We start from the raw sequence: 23,536 nt of genomic DNA, 5'->3' as shown, positions 1-23,536 counted from the left end.
GTGTGTTTCTCTCTCTCTTTTCCTCGCTCTCTCGCTCTTTCTCTTTATTTTGCACTCACATAAAATCTATCTGTCTCTCTCTCTCTCTCTCTGTTTTTTTTCTGTCTCTCAGTTGCTGTCTCTTTCTCATGTTCTCTCCACCTTATGTTCTGCCTCCCTAGCTGGCTGCTCCTCATACTTTCTCATTGATTTTCTTTCCATTCACCAGCCTCACCGCACCTATTGAGTAAGTGATTGACATTCCCCTGCATCTTTCTATTTCTCTCTCAGTCTTTTCCGTTTGCTCCTCTCCAATTCCCTTCTCTCTTATTATACCCTATTCTTCCTCCCGCCTCCAAGTTTCTTAGGGAAATAAATAGTGCACAGCACTCCTCAAAAGTCTGAACTTTGTCTGAATTTGTTTCCTAGATTTGCTGGTTCTAGGACACAGTACTTATTTATTGTAATTGCAGTGTAAATACCAAATTAATGACACTGCAAATGAGAAACACCAAGTTACAGCTATTTATATTGTTGTACACAAACACAGTCTGGTGTATGGCAATTGCAGCTTCTTCCCTCTATGATAAAAGCTTATGAGTCTAATAGATTCTCGGGTTGTGCTGCGTGTATAATGAGGTTTTATGCAATGGTTCAATGCTGTTGCTTCACAAGGATTAATGCGATGGTTAGGCTTCCCTTTGCTTTAGAGTTTGCACAACCTACAGAATTAATACAAAATGCTCTAAAAGGGAAATGACATGTAAGATTACTGATTACTTTCCTGGCCATCATATTAATGGCAACTTGTGCTTTGATTAATATCTATCTATTTAATTTGTTGTGTATTGGTTTCTCCAACATTTAGACACTTGTTGTCATCTTTTCATCCCATTTGTGCTATATAATGAGTAGCCTCTTATTTTTATTGCACTAATCAATAATAAAAAGTGTAATTTATTGCCTAAAGTCTTACAAAGAATAATTACAACATTAAAGGTTTTCAGTCTGTTTGATAAATGTCACGGTGTGTTTTCTCCCGAGTGTGCGTTCCTGCTTACATTAGCTGATGTATACATCTTTCTTCCTGTTAGTCGAAGTGACTCACAATCAGTACAGCTCTGCCCCTCCCAACACAAAGAGAGTTGACGGCAGGGCCACCAAAGGGCCAGTTCCTTCCCCGCCAGCATATGCTTCTTCTGCCTTCCTGCTCACAGCTCCCTCATCTCCTTCTCGCCCCTTTCCCTCCCCTCCTGTTCCTGGGCATGAGTAACGGTGCCACCCCATCCCATTACCCTCTCAGTCACCCCCATGCTCAGACCTTTGGTGACACCTGCTGAGCCCAGCCACGCCACAGACGGCCACCTCCCACAACCTCCACAGGCTCCGACAACTGATTGTGTACGCTGATTGCTGAACATCATATATTTTTCTTTATTTTCTTTTTGCGTCTTCCTACAGTATGTTCACATTTCCGCCTTCTCTGTTTCTTGAGGCCATCATCAGCGGAGTGTGTTGTTCAGGGGGTTTGGGTAGCGCTAGTCTATTTGTGTGAGCAAGGTGCTGTTTCTCCCAACAAGTACACCAGAGGAAATGGAAGCAAAGATCTTTTTGATCATATACTCTCAAAGGAAATCTTTGATTCCGGGAGCTCTCTCTCTCTCTCTCTCTCTCTCTCTCTCTCTCTCTCTCTCTCTCTCTCTCTCTCTTCCTTTTTTTGTTTTTTTTTTAGATCTCACATCAGAATTCATCACCAGCATCAGGATGGTGGTTAAACTGCTTCCAAATGTAGCCACTGATCAACATGAATGGGTTGAAATCTCTTGAGAATTTTGGCAATTTAGCCTTGAAGCAGACTATGACCAAGCTTAGAGAGCATTGTTTACTTTAGTTTTTCTTTTTCTCTTTTTTTCAATCAAACTTCAATCACTGATTCTCTCTCCAGTCTGACTCCAACCAACGAGGATATTCCTAAAGGTTTTCCAACATGTAATCAGAGAGCTCATTCCAGGGACATGGATTGACTCACCCCAACAATTTATCAAGCATAAATTAGAGACTATATTTTCTCTTTTACTCCTACTATATAATATTCATAATGGAGGAAGGTTGATTATTATGAAAAGGGATATTATTTCTCTGCAGTCTGGCAATGTTTACATAATGAGGTAGACTACAGAGTTTGAATGTAAATGACCAAAATCAGAGGGTTTTTAATTGTCATTTTATTTTCTCAGTGAGTCTCACAGGTTGTTTTTAGCAGGATGACTCATATATCCTCATATATTAAATATAAACAGAAGATCTTGATTTATTTTAAGGTTATCTTCTTTGCCAAACACACAGCAACTGCTCCTTTTATTACTGACATCGAAAGTGTGTGTTTCTGCATCAGCTGCATAAATAAAATGATAGCTTGTGAAGCTGCAAGATAAGGAAAGGAAAATTGTTTTGCTGATAGTTCTGCCCGTGTTCACATAACTCTTACCATTTAATCACCAGCAAAAGATGCATTGCAATTTTAAATGTGAATAACGATGTCATTGCACGCCACAGCAAAGGTAGAGAGTAAATTGATAGCAACTGGGAAAGTCAAAGCTCTGTTGTCATGTAAAAACTAAGAAAAACACTTTACTGAACAACTTTACATTTTTCACTTTATGTAGCACTTGAACATATTTTAATAAGCCTCAGGGTTGCAGTATTTTCCCAACCATTAGAGGAGCCTTGTAAATCCGTCAAGGTCAGAGCATACAAATCACAGAGGTCTTTTCCTGTCAATGCCATTATGGTAAAATGTAGAAGTGTATCTGAAAGTAGCAAGAGGCAAAGTAGATGTACAAAATGCTCATGTTTGCAGAGACTGTTATTGTGGAGTTCGAGATTGACAAACTTGGGTCGAGCGAATAAATGAACGAAGCAGGAGATGACCGAGACAGTTTGAAAGTGGATGGGAGGAATGACGCCATGTGAGGTGGAGGTGTGAATCCCCACTCGAGCTGTAATGAAAATGAGAATGTGGCTCTGCGCCACAGGATTTGCCGGTAATTGGTTTAATGAATGCATTCTGTTGCCTCTGATTGAACACATGCCCTGTGTTCGCTCCTAAAGGAGCCACACGCATGTTGTCTTCGTTTATGCTTGCAGTCTCGCTAACTTTCGCTATCACCTCCTCTCACAGACAGTGGTGATCTGTCCACTGCTTTCCATCTGTCTTACGCTGTCTTTTGTGAAGGTCATACTGATTCTCCTTTAGAAAAGAAGGAGGCAATTAAGCACTAAGATTGTTTCTATTGGCCTTTTCCAGCTGATGGACTTAGTGACTGATCTGTTTGTGTGTGTGTGTGTGTGTGTGTGTGTGTGTGTGTGTGTGTGTGTGTGCGTGTGTGTGTGTGTGTGTGGTTGTGTGTGTGTGTGTGTGTGTGTGTGTGTGTGTGTGTGTGTGTGTGTGTGTGTGTGTGCGTGTGTGTGTGTGTTCCCTCTCTGCAGATTGGCCTGTGGCATTCAGAAGATGGACTGTCCATGGAGAGAAAGCTTCCATCAATCAATGTGACAGACACCCTCTTCAACACTACTCTTACCATCACGACAATATTAGTAAGTACCACTGTATGCACACATCAGCAGCAGTCCATGTCATTTTATTAGCTCAGCTCCTGGGCTGATCTACATGTGGCTGACATTCTGTGGTTGACAGACAATTACCATATCAAAAGCCCATTTTGTATTTTCAGATCCAAACTCAGTCCTCTTGGGATCAGAGGAACTGATGCTGCGCGATTGTTTTGCCCTGAGTACTTCAGATGAGGCTACATCACAGTGCATCAGCAGGAGCTAATAATTTACCGTGCCAACCATTCTCAGCCTCTGTAGTAAATATAGATCCTTTGAGCTCCCTTCACTGTGCTACCTTTTTATAAGCAATGCATCTTTTAAGCAACTTCCTGCAATGTTAATGATTAATAATCTGTGAATCCTTAAAAGCTTATGAAATACAAAATGCTTTTCCTCAATGAAGGCTTTATTTTAAAGGTTGGCTTTGGCTATTTTCTTTTTCAGCAACACCTAAGTAAATTGGATATCTGAATCATAAATTAAATAAACACAAGTAAATTATTTAAATAAGATTAAAAAGGGAAACAATACTGTCACTCAGAATTACTGCTCCTGCCTGTTGTTATTTAATTCAAATGAGAAAGCGTAATAACTTTAACTTTATCCGAGGACAAATTGGATGACAGTAAACGCGCATGGCACCTAAAACATCTCATTCTTGTATTAATGAAAAGGGCTATCAATATGCTTGAATCAAAGTACTTTGTACAGTGTTTCATCTTACAGCAAAAATGTTTATAGCTGTTCCAAATGGCCACATGCGCCTCCCAAATCTCTCTCCAAAAGTTTCTTAGTCTGGACACGTTGAATTGTAAAAACAGAATAGGAATAATGGTGAAAGCATTTATGATGTTGAACATGATGTTGTTCATACCGAAAAAGATAAAAGTACTTTTGAAAAGAATCAAAAAGATTTTAAGAGAGAAGTTCAAATATTGAATATTTCCTCACCTGCAGACTTTTTTTCGACATCAGAAAGGTGTGTGTGGTGGGTGCTTCAGATGCAGTTTGACAATCTGACAGGCACTTCGTTTGAAGCATATTCAGCCCCGTAGCCTACAGATACCTACAGATATGTCAGCTAGAACTCCTGGTTATTATTTATTAGCATATCAACATGCACAGGGGTGAGTCATAAGCTGTTCACGTATCTGTTCACTGTAACTGCTTCTTGATAAAAACGTCCTAAAAATTCAGCCACTGAAACACAAATGGAACTAATGCCTAATGCAGCCTTTGCACAGTTAATATATTCTTAACAGTGATTAATTGCTCATCAATTAATTGCCTACCTGTTTTAATTAGTTGAGCAGATGTTTCAGGAATTTCCAAAAACTTTGTGAGAAGTATATAATGCTGCCTTCAGTAGCTTTGATGGGGATTCTGTGTGTTGATGTGCTACTGTAGAACATCAGAGGTGATGAACGGATTCATGTTGGAACGACATAAAACCATTCAGATTTCCAGTCAGCTGCGTGTGTTTCATGTCTTTCTTCATCCCTCGATACACACGCAAACACACAGACAGTCGCACGCACAAACCTGTCAGCTCCTCCTCCCCATTGATGAATCAGACGATAAGACACAAAGTAGCTTGTAAGCAGAGACAATTGTCCCCAATGCGTTTTTCTGAGTGGCTGGCTTATCAGCCGCGGAGCCGTGGGAACGAGGGAAGGACATATTGCCATATTTCGCTACTGAACAAGTCACTGGTCTCATTGAGACTGATTGGGATTCAGATGGAATGGTTCATTTCACACAGGAGGGGAAGGGCACGGGGACGGAGGGGGAGGATGGAGATGTGTGTGTGTGTGTTTGGGTTGAGGGGGAGTACAAATGAGACAATGTTTTCACAACAGAAAGAGGGTGTGAAAGAAAGAATTGGCCGAGCACAGAGCTTTGATTTCACTTTGGAGATATAGAGTCCCTGGACCAAACTTCGGAAGCCACCAAGGAGCAATTTTCAGTGCCTATCACAGCTCATTCATCATGGTGTGATTGCTGTGTCGCTGTTATCTCGCTTGTGGGCGGCAGATGAGCCACAGCTGAAAGCCTCCATAAGAAATTCCTTACCTGTAGCACTGGCCTGGCAGACAGTGTGTGTTTGTGTGTGCTTGCACTAGCACTTACAGTATTTATGGATGCTCTCTTCCAAGCATTTGTGTGTGTACATTCAGTGTTTGTGTGTTCATGTGCAGATTCACCTGGCCTTTACAGGGCAGTTTCTTTACACCTACACATGGCCATCGTCTTCAATTTCACCAACAGCTTTAGGAAAGAATTGATTATCACTTTACTGCTGGGCCACAAGCCATGTGTTTGTAATCATTGATTGAGTTTGTTACAGGCACTGTTTAGGTCTTAGTGAAATAATGTCTTTATACCTTCAATAGCCACACTGATGTAATAGAAAAAGCTCATTATATCCTTGAGATAAAATTCTCTTGGTTGTGTTGTTCTAAATCGTGTGTGGGTCCCTCTGTTCTGAAATGCAGTTGTTTGTAATCTGTTTTCATTTCTGTATTTTCAGTTTTTTCTAATCCCATGTGGAGCTAGTGGATTTGTTCTCAATAAAAGACATCCTATTACTTTTTGAGGAGACCTTTCACCCAGTTTGTGATTCTAAGGTTAAACTGGAATCAAGGTGCATCAATGAACAAGCATACCGGCATCCATGCCAAAGGCTCTGAAGCTGAGAGCATAACAGAGCGAGGTTCAAACACTCATTCAAACACACACCATCTTTTTTTTCAGCTTTAGTTTCATTCCACGTCTCACCCTCACATATGTGTGAAAGCTAACCACCATTAACCACTAACACTTTCCCTAAAAATGCACCTCCCACAACCATACATATTTACATTAGATGAGGCAGAATAATAGTAACATAGGCTCTACATCGCGCCTTTGCCTTTGCCTACGCAAGTGGCCTACACCGTTTGTACTTGCTATACGTAGCACTTGGTGGTAGGGTTTCTGTGTCACTGTGTTCAAACAATGGCGACTGAAACTGAAACACCGCCTCCTGTACAACGAAAAGGACGGGGGAATACAAGGGTACAGATAGAGTGGGGCAGCATCCCTGTTTGTCTGTGTGTGTGTGTGTGTGTGTGTGTGTGTGTGTGTGTGTGTGTGTGTGTGTGTGTGTGTGTGTGTGTGTGTGTGTGTGTGTGTGTGTGAGAGAGGACACACTTGTCTTAGAATGTGTGTTTTTGAAGATGGATTCTCAAACAGTATTATGAACTCATCTGGGTTTGTCACAAGTCGCCTCCCATTCCCTGACAATGCCCCACACACACACACACACACACACACACACACACACACACACCAGGCAGACAAATCAAAGTTGCGGTCTGTGTCACTTCGATGTGTAGTTAGATTTCTATGGAGGTTACAACTTAGAGTACGAGACTATGCTGTACGCCGATTCAATGCAGAAGTATAAATCAGGCTGTACACACCAACCCTCCCTCCCTCCTTCCTACCATGCACACAAACAAACAAGAATCATTGATTTTTTGTGAAACTACAACAGCACAAAATAAAAGAAAAATAGAAAATACTAATCTGAGCATAAAGCCACCAGTATGTGTAGAGCATTTTCCAACTCCCCCATACCTCCACCCAATCCACACACACACACACACACACACACACACACACACACACACACACACACACACACACACACACACACACACACACAGCCTATGTCAAGCATTTGGGATATTTTTCAGTCGGTCATGTAAATACTCGTGGTTATTATGCCACTAGCTAATCATTAAACAGCCTTGGATGGTAATATATCACTCATTTAATTAGGCTCTTAAATACTACCCACCCTCATTGCTCACAGGTTTCAGGACTGCTTGTTTTTGCTCGTTTCTGAAAGAAATGAAATGGAGCAGAGCTTTACCTGTAGGGATATTTCTCTTTGCTGCCAGCTTGTTGCCATCATACAGTCACAATATTTAAGTCCCAACCTAAGAAGCATTTTTCTTGTTAATGACTGAAACCTGCTATAAGTCCCTAAGAGGCATTTCTTCCAACTACATCACTCTCAGGTCATTCCCTCAGTTTTCCAGCAGACTGCCCTCCCAGAGCGCTCTCATATCATACTTATTGGGAAGAATTCAACACTGCACATAGTGCCGACTGATAAAAGCAGATGCAGATTTACTGGCACACGGGACTCAGTGGCTCTGAGGTGTGTTAACATGAATTTGCACACACAGAAACAAGATCTGTCCCCATTTCTTAATATTGTCTGTGTGCTTGCGTTTGTATTTGTATTTGTTTCTATTTATTTTCCTGTAAAGTACAAAACTGTTCAAACTTACAGGACCTGGCCTTTTTTCTAATGACCTAGTATTTACCCAAGTATTGTCAAAGCTTCTGTGGCTCTTCTTCAAACGGGACTACAGAACCCTGTGAGAGAATTATATCTCTGCTGCCAGTTTGCCGGGCTCTGGAGAGCAAGTTTTTAAGGATAAGAAAACAGTTGAGGAAAGCGAGGAGGGTTGTGTGAAGACATCTTGAACAACCTGAGGTTTTAAAGGGGGAAACTCCACCACGGTGTGTGAAGCTCAATGTGAACAACACCCACCAGTACACCTGGCATCTGTGTCTGTATATGTGTGTGTGTGTGTGTGTGTGTGTGTGTGTTTGTGTGTGTACTTGCTTATGTGTAAGAGTGTGCTTCTTCCTCCAAAGTTATCAGTCCGCAACCAGACTCCTCATGGCCTGGAAATAAGAGGCTGCTTTTAAAGTCTGCATTTCTTTATGGCTTCAAACTCATAGCTTTATTGCTGTTTTGCTGTGGTGTGCAAAAAGAAGGTAGATGGAAGTTCCTTGTGATTTTGCCTTCATAGAAGACAGCACTTTTTTTACCCCTGCATAGACTTTTCATACCTTTATATGGTTATTTTTATATGATTTTGTTCTCAACTTCACAGAGGCTTCTAGTGGATGTGGTTCTTTCAGTGATTTTTTGTCAGGGTTTGGTGGAAGTTTTTTGGATGAACTGCAGCAGATATATGAACTTTCAATCGTAGTTGTGGTTCCTTGTTTTGCAGCCCAGCACAGATATGGTTCATAATTTTATACAACTGGAGCTCAGTAAAAGAGAGACAAATTGAAACTAAAGATGACATAGAAAAAAAGCAGAGGAGTAAAAGGAAAAAACAATTCTGTGTTATTGATTGCTGTTGGGTTTTTACTGGTGTGATTGATGGATGTTTGCCAGGTCGGATTTTATTAGTCTGTACTTAACCAGGTCAACACAGAGGGGTGGAAGACAAGATACAAAGGCAATATTTTCTAGCCTTACTCCAAGAGATTGAGCTCCCTAACGGCCGCGGCCATTTGTTATAAATATAGAATTCATTTACCGTTCTCCACACGCATAAATCAACAACAAGCTGGAAAGTTAATTACAGTTTTTGCTTAATTAATTGTTGTTGTAGGGCACAAACATTCATTCATCCAGGCGCATTACTGGTCCTCTGTTCTGTCAGTGTGAAGAGCACTTAGCATCAGGTTTGTATGTTTCTTCATGTCTCTCCTGTCCCTTGGTCCGGCTCACGTTATGTACAAAATGTCTATGAAAGCCAACCTCTGTAATAATGTTGTGGAAATTGGAATGCGAGTGAAAACGTCTGACTCGGTCTGGCTTGACTGCAAGTCGGTGCTTGGAAAGCTTCAGCAGTCTGTGAGCTGTGAAATTAACATTTATATTGTATTGCATGCTGAAATATGAGCATACATTGATTTTAGGCCAGTGAGGTGACCTGTGTGGCTGTTTTAAGGAGTTAATGAAGAGACGGACAGATTTATGTTTATAGATTGGTGCATACAGTCATTAACTGGCTGAAAACTTGACTGACTCCGACAGGGTTCCCATGCATCCTGGACAACCTGGAAATTTAGAGAATAGTTTTACAGTCATGAAAACACCTGGAAATGGATTAAAATGATCAAATATCATAGAAATGTTATTCTGAAAAAAGTAGTATAGAGTATTTTATCCCCCTTCCACTCAAATTGCCTACATAAACCTGGCTGCGTATTTAGATTGAAACTTGACTGTTGGGAGGATAAGCTGCAAGGTATGACACTTTATAACTGGAGTTAAATGTGTCGATACTAGGACTACCGCTGAATTATATGACGATATGAATTATTTGTGAGCAAGTGCTGTCCCATTTTGTCTAGAAAAACTCCCTCGAAGTGTCCTGGAAAATGATTTCTTAAAATGAGTGTGAACCCCGCTGAAGTGTTTTCTTTCCTTTTCTACTTCTTAAAGGACCAGTGTGTATGATTTAGTGGCATCTACAAGTGAAATTGCTGATTACAACCCAATGAATACCACTTGTCTTCCAATCATCATAATATGTAGTAGAAACTACGGTGGCCACGAAACTCAAAAAGTAAAAATATATGTATGAATATTATACTTAATTTCTGCCAATAGATCCTCCTAAATATTACTCACTGGATGACTATATGCTATTGTACCGTTATTGTCAATAAATCCTGTGAAACGACTAAAACCAACAATACTGACTGTCTGTGGCCTTTAACCCTAAGAACAGTCGTTTCTGCTGAAGACATAAATCATTAAAAAACAGTTAAAGAATATATAATTCAAGAAATTACCATTATAAGGCTCAAATATGTTTTGCAGCTCCAGTAGGATTCTTCCTTTTTTTTTAGACAAAGATGTCTCTTTTGGTAGCAAAGGTTGCTGACTCCTGGTTTAGACACTCAATCAATGCTTGGTGGAAATTAATGTTGGGAGAGAACATGGTCTTTTCTGTTGTAATATAGAAAAAAATTAATCACATCTTTTCTCAACCTAAACCAAGGTGCTGTTGTGAACCCTGGTGTCACAGTCTCACCATCCCACCTGACTACCTCTCTATGACTTGTGTGTGGTACAAAAATGTTCTTCACTCCAAAATAATATATAATATTTCCCAGCGCAACTTTATTAAGCAAACAAATTAGTATTATATAATTGTAATTTCTGGGAGACAAGTTTGGAACTTGGTGCCCATGTTCATTGTGATAAGGGAACATGTGAAACAGTGTGGCTCATTGATGTGTTTTAAATATTTGTTGGATAACTGTGGAGCTCTAGGCTTTGTGTACACAGGCAATACTTGTTATAGTGTTGAATTCATAATTGGTTTTGATCCTTTTATGGAGTTTGTTGACAATAATAAAATAAAGAACATCACCAAACTTCGGCTTTGACATACACCATGCTGCCCATTTACTCTCACATCTTGTAATATGGGCTTTGTCATCTACCTCTCTCTGTAAGACACTGCAGGTTATTGTTGCTATGCAGCATGAACTGTGAGCCTGGTTGGATAAATTGAATCCATATGCAGATACTAGGTGCAGCCCCGAGAGAGTCGATCAGCAGTCATTTTATTCTCATTCTTATCACAGCAGAGCAGGAAGCTGTTGGTTCTACTGTCCAGTGATGCAACGAGAAACAGGCGGAGCTGCCCGATGCAGTGTCAAAGTGAGACGAACCCCCCTCTGTACACAGCTACAGGTGGAACCAAATGGTTGCTATGACAACAGAGCAAGTCACAGAAACAGCTGTGCCACCTGATGTGCACCAAGTTCTCAAATATTCCCACTTTCAATGTAACTACTATTTTTGTGGCTTTCACTGTGAGGCAAATTATTCACCAGTCAAGCAGCTACCACACAAATAAGTATTTCCAGCTGCGTCGATGACAAAACAATTTCACTTTTATTCCACTCAAAATACATCGTCACAGCACTACTGCTTATGCTTTACCCTCCTGAGAGCTGTCACAGTGGTTTTAAATGGCCCACACATGACTGTGTGGTGAATTGCAAGCACATCGCTGGAGGCGTTTATGTTAAAACCAGTAGTCGTCAATCTCTTAAACAAAATCATGTTTAACAAAAAAATTGTGTGCTATTTTAGCATAAACACACAAACCTCTGTTAAAATAAAGCCACCGAAAACAACTTAGAGTTTTATTTTCCTTTTGTTTTGTTTATTTAAAAAAAAAAAAAGGCAAGTGTCAGCACAAGAAAACACTTAGACTTGTTAATCATTGTTATCTGATGTCTCGTTGCCAAAGTAAGTTACTTTTAGCTGGATTCACAGGCTGAGTGCAGGGGTAAAGCAAGAGCAAAGTGGTACATAACGCTGTCTTTTTCATGATGTAGTGCAGCCTGAACGTACCAGTTTGACAGTTGCATTATTTGAAAAATAGCACAATAAGGGTGGCTCCAAAATACATCACTGCGGGGCTCTTTAAATCTTCCTACAACATCAACTAAATGACAAAACAAGACATAAATAAACACACAGGCGAACAGGAGAGTTGGTTCTCTAAAAGACAGGTTGTAAATACGTGTGTGGTGGGGATCTGTGTGTGTGTGTGTGTACTGGGATGAAAACTGCTTCTGTTTCTTATCCTCTTTTTGCTGGATATAACAAATTAGCACACGCCTGTCTGTTCCTGATTTTAGTGCCTGGCTCTGCTTCAAATCCACAAATATCACTTTTCATTGAAGGCGGTAAACCTGACGTGAACTATGACCTCCAAAGGACATATGGGATGCTTCCACCATTCGTCCTGACTGTAAAATCTGTAGCAAGGTTCTGTAAAGCAATCACATTAAACATTAAAGAGGCACTCCAGCGATTTAGTAGCACACTTACATAAAGTTGTGGGTATTTTCAAGAGATTTGGCAAAACCGAAACAACAGTCTAACATATCCTGACATTTAGTCTCAAGTACTGGTCAAGCTCCCAAAAACATTATAGCCCACATTTCACATATCTCGTAGCGTATTTTTATTAGACCCATCCTCTCTGGTAAATGCCCACAACCCCACTTTGTAATACAAGCTTTCTGCTAAAAGGAGAGTTAGCCACAGAAGACCTGTAAAAAGTAAATGTGTCCCTTTAGAATACAATACAAAGTACATTATTTTGTATCTTGTCTGTGCTCCATCTCGCTTTGTCACGCAACCACTCATACAAGATGTACTGTTCACGATGCAAACTCTGTATGTTTTTCAGGAGAATCCGTATGTGATGCTGCGGCCGAACCACCAGGAACTGGAGGGAAATGACCGCTACGAAGGCTTCTGCGTGGACATGCTGAAGGAGCTGGCAGATATTCTCAAGTTCAAGTATCGCATCCGGCTGGTCGGAGACGGGCTGTACGGAGTTCCTGGAGCCAATGGAACGTGGACCGGCATGGTTGGAGAGCTCATCTCAAGGGTATGTTTGGAGTCACTTATTGATTCCTTTTCTTCAAAAATGGCTCTTTTAACATAGATAAAAACTGTATAATTCAGACATCAAATGTATTATTTATTAATTAAAACAATTAAAACATGGGGGTCTTTAAGTAAGATCATTATTGAACCAAAACGGGGGGGGGGGGGAAAAAATTTTGGGTTTTTGTTTTTGGATTGAGTAAGGTTAGACTATGTTTATAATCATTATGATCATTATTTTGAACCAATAAAAGACAACGATTGAGGTGTCTTTTATGTCTCTTTCTTCCCTTTCAGTTGTCAGTCTGGTATTTTTTATTGCGAGAGGTGTTTTTTTTCTTTTCCCCCCTTTCTTTTTTCTTTTTGTTACCCATTGTACAGCGTTTTCTTCTCCATGTACAAAACATTACTTTTTTAGCAAACCCTGCACAAAATAACATCAATTTGTAAAGAGGACTTTCTACAGCCTAAAAGCATGAAAGACCATTCAAAAACATAGAGTCAGCCATCTGACTGTACCAAATCAAGCTTTTGTGACAGGCGATTCCAAACTTTTGAACAATACTGTGAACGTGTACGAACACCAATGTCCAAAGCATGTCCTAGAGGCACTCACATACACAGCCACACAAAAATGTGTCGCTCAGCTGTCATATAGTTCACAGCTAACAGCTTTCCTTCATGCCGTACACTCTTTTTCCATTCAGTAGTTGGCCTTTTCAGCTTAAGCATTGTATTTTCCAAAATAGTCATGGCTTGTTGGTGGCGTGTTCCCTGTCAGTTCCTTTCCTTAAGCCTTCTGAACTGACCTTAACAGACTTTCCCCCTGAATCAGGCTGTGTTGTTGCTGTTAAAACTCTTAAGTGAGGTTTTACACTCTTCCAGCTATGCTGTATGTAGCTGTTAACAGGCAGATGAGGTTATATAAGGGAGCTGATTATAGATGACTGGGAGGAAAAGAAGTGAAACAGGCATAAAAAGTGAGAGAGAAAGCTTGGGTGCGGAAGACAAGAAGAGGCATGAAGTAGAGACTGAGCCGATCCAAAGAGGTGATCTGTCTTAATTATGTGGGCTAATGGAGGGCAAAGCCATTAAGTATGTAAAGCAAAGGAGTGCCTGCTCTTGTTATTGTCATAGCCTGCCATCGCCCATGTCCCCGTAAGTTGACTGTGGAAGGCTGACCTTCAGGAGGGTCAACTCTCTGACAGCAGCTTGAGCTGTGGAGTGGCAAGGCAGGGGGCAGACAAAAAGTCTTGAGACGTGCTTGAGAGGGATTTGTCATGGGATGGGGGACATCTGGAGGGATGTTTCACAGTGAACAGAAAAGCTTGAGCTTGTTTGGTGAAAGGCTTAGAAAGGAAGATGACAGAGTAAAAAGATTGTGAAAGAAAACAAAGGACCAGCCATGGCTGCAAGTTTAATGAAAGAAAGTTGAAAAGTTGAAAGGATATGAAATATACACTTGGTTGCAGCAAAGGAGGACAGCCTGAGGTCACTCTGGACAAAAAGATACCTGTGTCCCTGCCAGTATCATTCAGACGGAAAGATATTTCACTGTATATAGTGTCAGCCTGAGCTAACAATGAGACATGCCAGAACCAAGTCTTAAGTACAGTATGTCCTGGTTCCTTAATCCACAGTGCTGCAGTTAGAGAGCAGAAGCGTACAGCATCTCCAAAGACTAAACTCTTGAAGTCAAATGCTACATCCTAGAGGGTAATGTTTAATTCATCCCTCACATTCACAAGTTTTATTTTTTTTATCCTTTTTTTGACGGGTTGGCATGATATGATCGAATGCAAGTGGAAACAGGTATGATGCAATATTGAACAGCCGGCATTGTATTGTTTTTGCCAGTTATACTAGAAGACATAACAGCAGGCCGGGAGAGGAACCCAGTAATCAATATTAATATTCTATTGTCACATAAATATTTCAGTGGCTGTTGCGACATACGTGTGTGCTCATTTTTCAAAGGATCAGTGACTTTCTTTGTTGAAATTGCCTGGATGGTCGTTCCCTGCTTGTGGCTTCCTCCCGGCGCTGGAAGCAGGATCATACTTTCAAACTATGGAGAGAGAAAAGAGATGAGGCGGAGGTGGGGCACAGTTGATGATTGGGGGGGGGGGGTCAAAGCCTGCAGGCTTGAGGATAGCGTGTCGGGAGTGTAGGCTGGGACAAGGTGAGAGAGGTGGACATTTTGGGGCTTTTAGGTGAAGCTCTAAATGTCTTCTTGCAGCGTTCTGAATCTTTTCTAAAGGTTAGAATAATTTTGGAAAGGCAACTCATCCATTTTAACATCAGGTCGAAATGGATGTTGTTGCTAAATTGTTCTTTTGCGTATAGATGCCCCTCTCCCGGTCTCTCTCTCCTGGTGATACAAACAATGTGTTGTGGATTTTGAGTGGCGTCTGCAGTGCTGCTGCAGCAGAGCTTCTTTCTCCTCACTCTCATCCTCCCATTCCTCATCGTCTCCCCAATCCTCTTAGTTCTCCTGCAGCGGACAAAGAGCAATGCGTTGCTGCCTTCACTCTTTGCTCCTCAGGGAGATGAAAAATCCCTTGCAGTTGCACTTTGCTGGCCTGTATTATTAGTAGGGAGCCATCCAGTATTCAGCGTACATTGACCATTTCTATGTCTATGTGTGTGTCTCTGTGTGTTTCTTAGTGTGTGTTTTACCAGCCGCTGCTTTGTCAAGTGATTTGTCTTGACAGCATTCCCTTGGCTGGCCACAATGGTTACCCTGATCTCTCTTGTGCCCTACACTCTCACACACACACACACGCACAGTGCCGATGCTGGATTATCCTCACCACAGATATCGCTATTGGCGAACAAAGAGGCTATGGGATACAAAAGAGCATTATTAGGGAATTAGAATCTCGTATCCCTCTTCTTATGTCATCCTCTTCTTTTTAAGCACTCGAATTATTGGTCATCAACTTACGTTTTCGTCCTCACGGCCATCAGTATGAGCGTATGTCTTTGACTGTGTGCTTACATGACATGACTTTACCTCTGTGTTTCAGAAAGCTGATCTGGCAGTTGCAGGCCTCACCATCACAGCGGAGCGTGAAAAGGTCATTGACTTCTCCAAGCCCTTCATGACCCTCGGCATCAGCATCATGTACCGCGTCCACCTGGTGAGTTAGCTCCCACCAGCCACCCCCACACACACATCCACACTCTTAACTTATCGAACTGTTGGACCTACCACAGCATGGTTTCGAGCCTTGTCTAATGGCTGGAAAAAGAACCACTCTCCCTTTTTGGCCTGTAAAGTCTATCTTTCTTAGTTTGTCTAAATCCCTCCACAAACTCTGCTCCCAAGTTGCACCTCATCTCCTCCTTTGCCTCTCAGCTACTCCCCTTCCACTGCATCCGTGTGCTTTCAAGGCTTCCTTCTTTCCTTCCACTCCTCCAACCCTGAGTCTCACTTTCTCACTACTTTTTATCTCCCCAGCATCCTCTCCTTTCTGTCCCTGCAGTCTGAACTTTTTAATAGTGTCCAGTTCTTCTCACTTCTCCTGCGTTTGCCCATTTCCTCCTTCTGTTGCTGCGGCCCCCCATCCTGCCAGCACCAGATGGCACGTTTTACTGTGTGAACTTCCTGATGAATGTAGCAGTTTCACAGTTGTTTTCAGCTTGCCCTCTGAATGGGTTTGGCCATCTTATTCACACGCGCAACGCCCTCCCTGCTCCACAGAGAGCAAGCCCAAGCAAGAAACAGTGAAATAACAGCAGTGCAGGTGGAAATGAGCCAGTGTTTGCAGAGTCAGTGGCCCATTAATCATCAGTCCTGCCCCAAAACCCAAGGTGACACAGCAGGGCCCAGTATGGCACTGGACACAGTCCGCACTGAGGAGTTCTGGCACGTGCGCTAGCTAGTATCCCATAGGGGCGTTTACTCACATTCCCACTTTCTTCTGTCTCCCCTTCTTGTAAACCTCCCTCCTTCTCACCTTCCCATAGTCAGCACACAGCGTTAATAGGTGTAGCCGTGAGGGACTCAATTGAGCGCCAACAGTTGGGGAGAATCAATCGATGTTCGCAGCAGGTGCAGTGTTAAATGGGCTGCTGGGTCGCGTATCACCTCTGAAGTGGGAGGCAGGCAGGCAGGCAGGCAGGTGGCAGCATGAGGAGGTGATATGGAGCTGATGTCCCTCAGTGCTGGCACACAGAGTCACACAGTTGAACTAGCACAGACTTGACCCAGTTGATGCCAAATTTCTGGGTAAGAGGGCAACAAGAAAGAAATGGAGGAAGCTATTATTAAGATGAATCAGTGGTGTGTGGAGTTTTGGAAAAAGACAGAGAGAAATGAGAACGAGATAAGAGAGGGAGTGAAGACAGGTGTCCCTTGTCTTTGTCTCTCTCTTCCGCCATCATTTCCTCATGTTCTTTTTACTCTCCCGTTGCCTCTTCTCAGATCTGACTCAGGGCGGTCCCTCAGCATGGCTCTAAAATTCGATATTTGAATTTCTGTGACTGCACTTGTTTAGTTCTAATCCACCGGTTATTGATCTGAGGCACAGTGATTTCTACAAGGGGGTTTGCTGCTTATTTCAAACTTTAAATGAAAATTTCAGTCTGATCAATAGGAAGGAGCGAATGCAATAAAATAAAGCTGCCTGTTGGGTATTAATTACCCTCGGACTATATCGGCCATTTAATTTCCATCTCTCTTCTTTGTCAGTATGTCTGCCTCTCTCTCTCACAAAAACGTGTATCAGGGCTATGACACACATTCTGGGCCAATCAATACAGGCAATATTTTTCTCAATAACAACAAGAAAGTAAAAGGCATAATCCTGTTTTGGCTAAATGACTCATGTATATTACAAAGCTATGTTAATATATATTATAATATCAGTGCCTTTAAGCATATATTATAATATCAGTGCCTTTAAGCATATATTATAATATCAGTACTTAAGTTTAAGTATATATTATAATATAAGTATATATTATAATATCAGTGCCTTTAAGTATATATTATAATGTCCCTGCCTTTCAGTACAATTCAGACCAGAGACAGCAAAAATAAAGACAAACAAACCTGGACTGAAACTCCACTGGTCCCTCCACTCTAACAACAATCAACTGTCATAGTCAGCTTTTTGGTATTCAGTATTCAGCACAATGGGAAATCACAACACTTAATTGCCTGTCGTGATTTTGTGTCAGTGTTTTATGTTACACAAAAAGACAGGGGATCTGATTCTCTTGTGGGATCAGTGTTGCCTCACATAGTCATGCTGTTGTAAGATTTCCGGGAAAACCACATAGAAAAAGAAATTATAGAAAGATATCTCAGACAGCTTGCAGCTTGTCTGAAGAAGACAAGCTCTACCTGTCTAGCTTCTCAAGCTGTCTTGTCTGACTATTTTGTGGCTGGTTGGGGAGTTATGATTATGTACTGTGTATACAGTCATGTAATGTTGTATATATTACATGGTGTGGTGTGTGTCCTTGGAGACATGCATGTGGTTTGAGGCCATATAAATACATTTGATTTGCTTTTACACACAAATCAAAGAGCACACCTCAGCAGCCCGTACTATATGCGAATTGGAGTTATGAACCCAGACGTAACCTAGAGCTAGTGTCAACCTCTTCTCATAAAAACCATCCCTCCCATTTCATTCATCATCTGTACAACAACACGCCATATGCTCTAAGCCTTAGATCCCAATACTCTGTGCTACTTCATATCTCTGCCAGTTCCACCATTTAAACATTTTCTTCATTGTGGGAAGTGTACTACAAGCTAAGTGTGTGGGTGTGTGCATAAGCGAAAGAGAGAGCGGCGTTTAATTAGACATAGGAGTTAATTAGGGGTGTGTGGAAGCCGTGTCAGATTCAGCAGCTGCCCTGAAGGTAGAGCGCGACATACGGTGCTTTATTGACTCTCTGGCCACACACGACCTCAGACCCAATTACACAAACACACCCACATAGTTTCACATGCATGCACACACACATACCAGTACAAAGACACACACTGTGTTGCACAGCCACACGCATGTACACAATACACAGACATAAAGCCAGACAATCTGGCGAGCCCAAGAGGCAACAAGATGTTGTTGTGAATATGACCCTGTGACCTCTGCCAAATCAACTGTTCTCCGCAGATTGCCCCTGCGGCTATCTCAACAACCGTAACAGCTGACAGCTACTGCTACTGACACAATTAGAAATGCACACACTATCAAAGAGCCAAGGAAAAGAAAGACTGGTTGGCGAGACATGGGGAGGGAGAGGAAGAAAGACAACATAAAAGAGAATGAGCAAGAAATAGGTGGAAGGAGAAGCAGAAGGGGTGGAGAGACGATGGAGAAATGAGAGCAGAGAAGCGAGCAGGAGAGAGCAAGAGTTGAAATGACAATGGGAAGTCTCCTTCAGTGAGTCAGTATTCAGGCAGGCACCCTCAGGGGGCAACAGTGTGGTATGAATACCAAGAGGCAGGATGACTAGGTGAAATCCTTGACTGGACAACCTCACCAGCTCCTTCAGCCACCCTCCTGGCATGCAGGCAATCCCTCGAGAGAGACAGAGAAGGGAGGGGCGATGGAGGAGGGACAGTAGGAAGCCGAGAGAAGAACAAGGGCAGTGCAAGGTAAAATGAATGAGCTCTTCATCTGCGTGTTAAGAGGAAGATGGGACATGCATATACTATAAAAGTAAACAATTTCTTGCTATTCTGTTAGCTGAGATGAACTCATAAAAACAGGTCGTAAAGGATTTTTCGCCCCCTGTACTGCATTCTCTTATGCCCTTTGATTTGCCTTACAGCCTTTTATCATCTTAACGTGACGATAAACCTCTATAAAATTAATCCCCTGCCTCTAATAAAAATAATTTAAAACAAGACAGCAAATGTTTGTCAGTGAAGAGTCCGGCTGTGGCTATAATGTATACTCATATACTCACATTTGGTGCTTGTTTATTGTAGCAGATTTAATATCTAACTTATGCACCAAGGAAATTGCTAGTTTGCTAGGTCATTATGTCGTATTTTTGGAGTCTTCTGCCTCCTCCAAGCGTATATCTTCCAATAAACAGTAACAGATGAGCCATGGTTGCTATATTTTCCCCAGCCAGAAGTCAACTACCTGCTGCCTCTGGTGCTCTCTGTGCACTAGGTTGCCCAAGCACGTACTGTATCTGCCCTGCTGAGGATGACTGACAGCATAGACAGCTGCTGACAAGCTTTGAAACACAAGCACACACACACACACAAACACACAGCTACTGACAGTCTGTCTTGCACACACAGACTCACCTTCCAAAACGAAGAGAGAGGAGACCACCTTTATGAGCTCACTGTTTAAACAATAATCCTCAGCCATTTGGATAGACTGGGAGGGTTTTTTTTTTCTTTCTTTCTTGAGTAAATGTCTCACTGATAACTTATGAACACTCAATATTTGCATACATAAGTTATTTATAACTGTGCTAACATCAGTGACACTGAACCCTCAGTTGCAGAGATGAATAAGATGTAGGCCCCTGTGAAGGACAGATGCACTGTTTCATAATTTCCTTACATCAAAGGAAACAGGAGTCAGTCAGTCTGTACTATGGACCACCTGTGCTCAGACAAGGATTCAGTAGTGCACGTACTGTGCTGTGAACCTGGGACGATGTGGCAAACCAATTTAAACCTGCTTTAACAGATGTTTTTGGCCATACAACAAACTGTAAACACAACATTAGTACTCTTAAAAAAGCTATTATGGCTAACTTGTTTGCTAATTGTTGCTTACAGTATTTAAACATCCAGCAGATAAAAAGCAACATTAGCATTCATTTGGATTCCAGCAAACCAGGCAAAGACACTCCTTTTAGCTCTGTTTGTGGTCACCACCTATTTCTGAGGGAAATATCTGAGTCTTCAGCTGCTAAATGCTTCACTGTGTTCACCAGCTAGTCACCAACTTGATCTGTCTGGTGTTTGGTGCTGGGCAGGAAGTGTGCAGGAGGTTTATCAGAGCAGGACTGGAGTGGGAAGGAGGCTGACAAGAGGGCTGAACCAAAACAGTAAAATCAAAATGAGCTAAAGTGGCATTTAATCCATTGTTAATATAAATGTGTTGATTAGTGCCCCTGTAAAAACATTACATCATGGCAGACATCATAGTAGATCATTAATTAAGCCTGTTCTTACTAGGACTCGGTCTGAAAGACCTAAGATGTGTGTAAAATGGAAAAGAAAATTATCCTGACACATTTTGGAAAGTGCACACAGATTTTCTTAAAACATTTTATGCAGTTCTGAATCTGAATTTCTGTGTGCTCATTAGTGTGTGTCTTGCAGTCTCACCGTGGATAATTTCCCCTCCAACTGCTGAAAGCATAACTTTGTCTCTGAGTCTTAAAGCACACATATTACAGCACCACAGTCAAGATTTCTCAGCAGCAACTCCTACTTTTTTCCTGTTGACGTTGTGATCTCTGTCTCTTCCTACCTTTCTCTCTGTCTCTATTTCTGAACTGCTCTCCTGCACCTTCACTTCTCCACCATCTGTTAGCATGGGAGTCTCCACAGCTCTCTTCATCTTAACAATAGCACCTTGGTGGGAGCTTAAGATGTGGACGAGCGGGGCAAGCAGTTAACAAAACGCTGGTTCAGCATGCACCAAACTGGACCAGCAAACAGGAGGACTCATGTCAGCACATCCTGCTGTTGCCCTAATAATGCCAGTGCCAACAAAAGGCAGTGTGGCAGTGATGGTCGCTTTACAACAGCAGTATCTCAGGACCTCTGAGATGGCCATTGTATGTTTCACCACTCCACTGTTCTATTTTCAGACAGTTATCATCATCATCATAAGCATTACACTCTATAGATAGACAGACACACATTAAGACTGGCAGGCTGATTTGAATCTCGCAAAAAATTATACTGAATCTCACAATCCTCCGCCACTTTCTGCACCACTAATATGCAAGTGATTACAGACGCAGTAATGAATTTTCATCTCTGCACAAGTCTAAATGGGGCGTTCGTTTATCATAACAAATGCCCACCAAAATAATTTCACCCTCTTGCTGAAAATTTAATTTCCGAGACCCTCAGAGATGTATTGCTGCTGTGTATGGCCTTTGCCATGTCCCCTAGGAGTACTTTATTCAGAATTTTTGTACAAAAATGATTTTTGCTGCATGTTGATGCAGAAATGGAAGATAAGGAATATCTATGTGATTAAGTGCGTCCCTTTCATAGCAACACTTGGACAGTTGGTTGTTTGATCACCTCCACTATTTAACTGTCTCGTGGGGCCCTGACAACCACCTCCATTTCATAGTCATTAACAGATGGTGGACGTGCGTCTGTGTGTAAATGGCTAATATTCCCTAGCTGGTGTTTGGTCAGCCAGGCTATATGCTCAACATGCACATAAGAAAAATGAGTACTCACAAACACACACACATAAATAAGTACACAGAATCACTCTCATACTTGGCGCTTGTTCACCAGTAATTGGTTTCATTTAGAGGACAATAGCTGTTGGTGCTGGATAATGAAACATTAGGAATTAGCCCCTATATTCCCATTGGCCTACTAGCTGCCAACCCTATTTCAGCCTCTTTATCTTCTCTACTGCTGGTTACCAGTCCAAACCGATACATAGCAGCCCGTAGCTGCTTCGGCACAGCTTGCCTTTCTGTCCAAGCCAAGCCAATTAATCTCGTTCCCTTTTTTTTCTCCAAGCTGGGACACAGTGCGCTCCCAGTCATACAGGAAGTCAACCATAGGTCACAGAAATGAATTTCTGTTTAATGTAGCTGTAATGGTTTAGTTGATTATTTGACCTTTCTCTCTCTACTGCATGCAACCTCATGGAGAGCCAAGTGGTGACTGTTGTTGTTAATAAGTATGACCTCCAATTGTGCTATGATTGGAAACTAATAATGTATCAAATGTAAATTCATGAGAAAGCATGTTATATACCAATTAACTGTAAGTAGTTAGGCAATAGTCAGTTAATTAATTTCAGTGCCAGAATCCCTGAAATAAAACCTCTTATCTGTGATTTTGTATCAATATCAAGCCCTGTGCCACTCTGTTGACAATTCATGGGAGACTGAGTTTGCGCTTTCATACAATGTTGATCTGAATGTTTACATGCAAATGAGATTCATATAATTATAGTGCTATCAGTTTAGGACAGGAAAATCTATGCTTATCGCATCAAAATCCCTTTATTTACTGTCCCAGTCACCTTTTTTATCTTTTCCAAATTACACAGGCGGCAGTAAATGTTGTTTAACACAGACCAAATTGGGCCTGGGGCAAAAGAATCAACACTGAAATTCAGCATATCAATTCATCACTCATTGTATGGAGGTTATGTTAGAGACTTAGCTGTTTTAAGTGAGTGCTTAACCTCTCACATCCTCATTCAACAAAAGTGATTTAAACATGGGATCAAACTGTTACGATCTGTGCAGGCTTTATTGAGTCTAACCCTGCACGTGTGTGTGTGTGTGTGTGTGTGTGTGTGTGTGTGTGTGTGTGTGTTTCAGGGACGTAGGCCAGGCTACTTCTCCTTCCTGGATCCCTTCTCCCCCGGAGTCTGGCTCTTCATGCTTCTGGCCTATTTGGCTGTCAGCTGCGTCCTCTTTCTAGTGGCCAGGTAAAGA

The 23,536-nt window shown here is 41.7% G+C and overlaps 1 protein-coding gene across 2 annotated transcripts in view; it reads left to right on the top strand.

Annotated features, from left to right (window-relative positions):
• The window catches only part of grik4 (glutamate receptor, ionotropic, kainate 4), a 275,167-nt gene that overhangs the window by 239,738 nt on the left and 11,893 nt on the right, over window positions 1–23,536 (top strand). For both annotated transcript variants that reach the window (XM_051397871.1, XM_051397870.1), the window contains exons 12-15: window positions 3,469–3,576; window positions 12,681–12,884; window positions 15,913–16,026; window positions 23,420–23,529. In XM_051397871.1, the coding sequence (XP_051253831.1) occupies window positions 3,469–3,576; window positions 12,681–12,884; window positions 15,913–16,026; window positions 23,420–23,529 (536 nt within the window). The remainder of the gene's footprint in view (window positions 1–3,468; window positions 3,577–12,680; window positions 12,885–15,912; window positions 16,027–23,419; window positions 23,530–23,536) is intronic.

Source organism: Dicentrarchus labrax, unplaced genomic scaffold (assembly GCF_905237075.1).
Source record: "Dicentrarchus labrax unplaced genomic scaffold, dlabrax2021, whole genome shotgun sequence".
NCBI classification, from domain to species: Eukaryota; Metazoa; Chordata; class Actinopteri; family Moronidae; genus Dicentrarchus; species Dicentrarchus labrax.
Note: the sequence above shows the minus strand (reverse complement) of the source record. Positions and strands in the feature narration are given on the sequence as shown.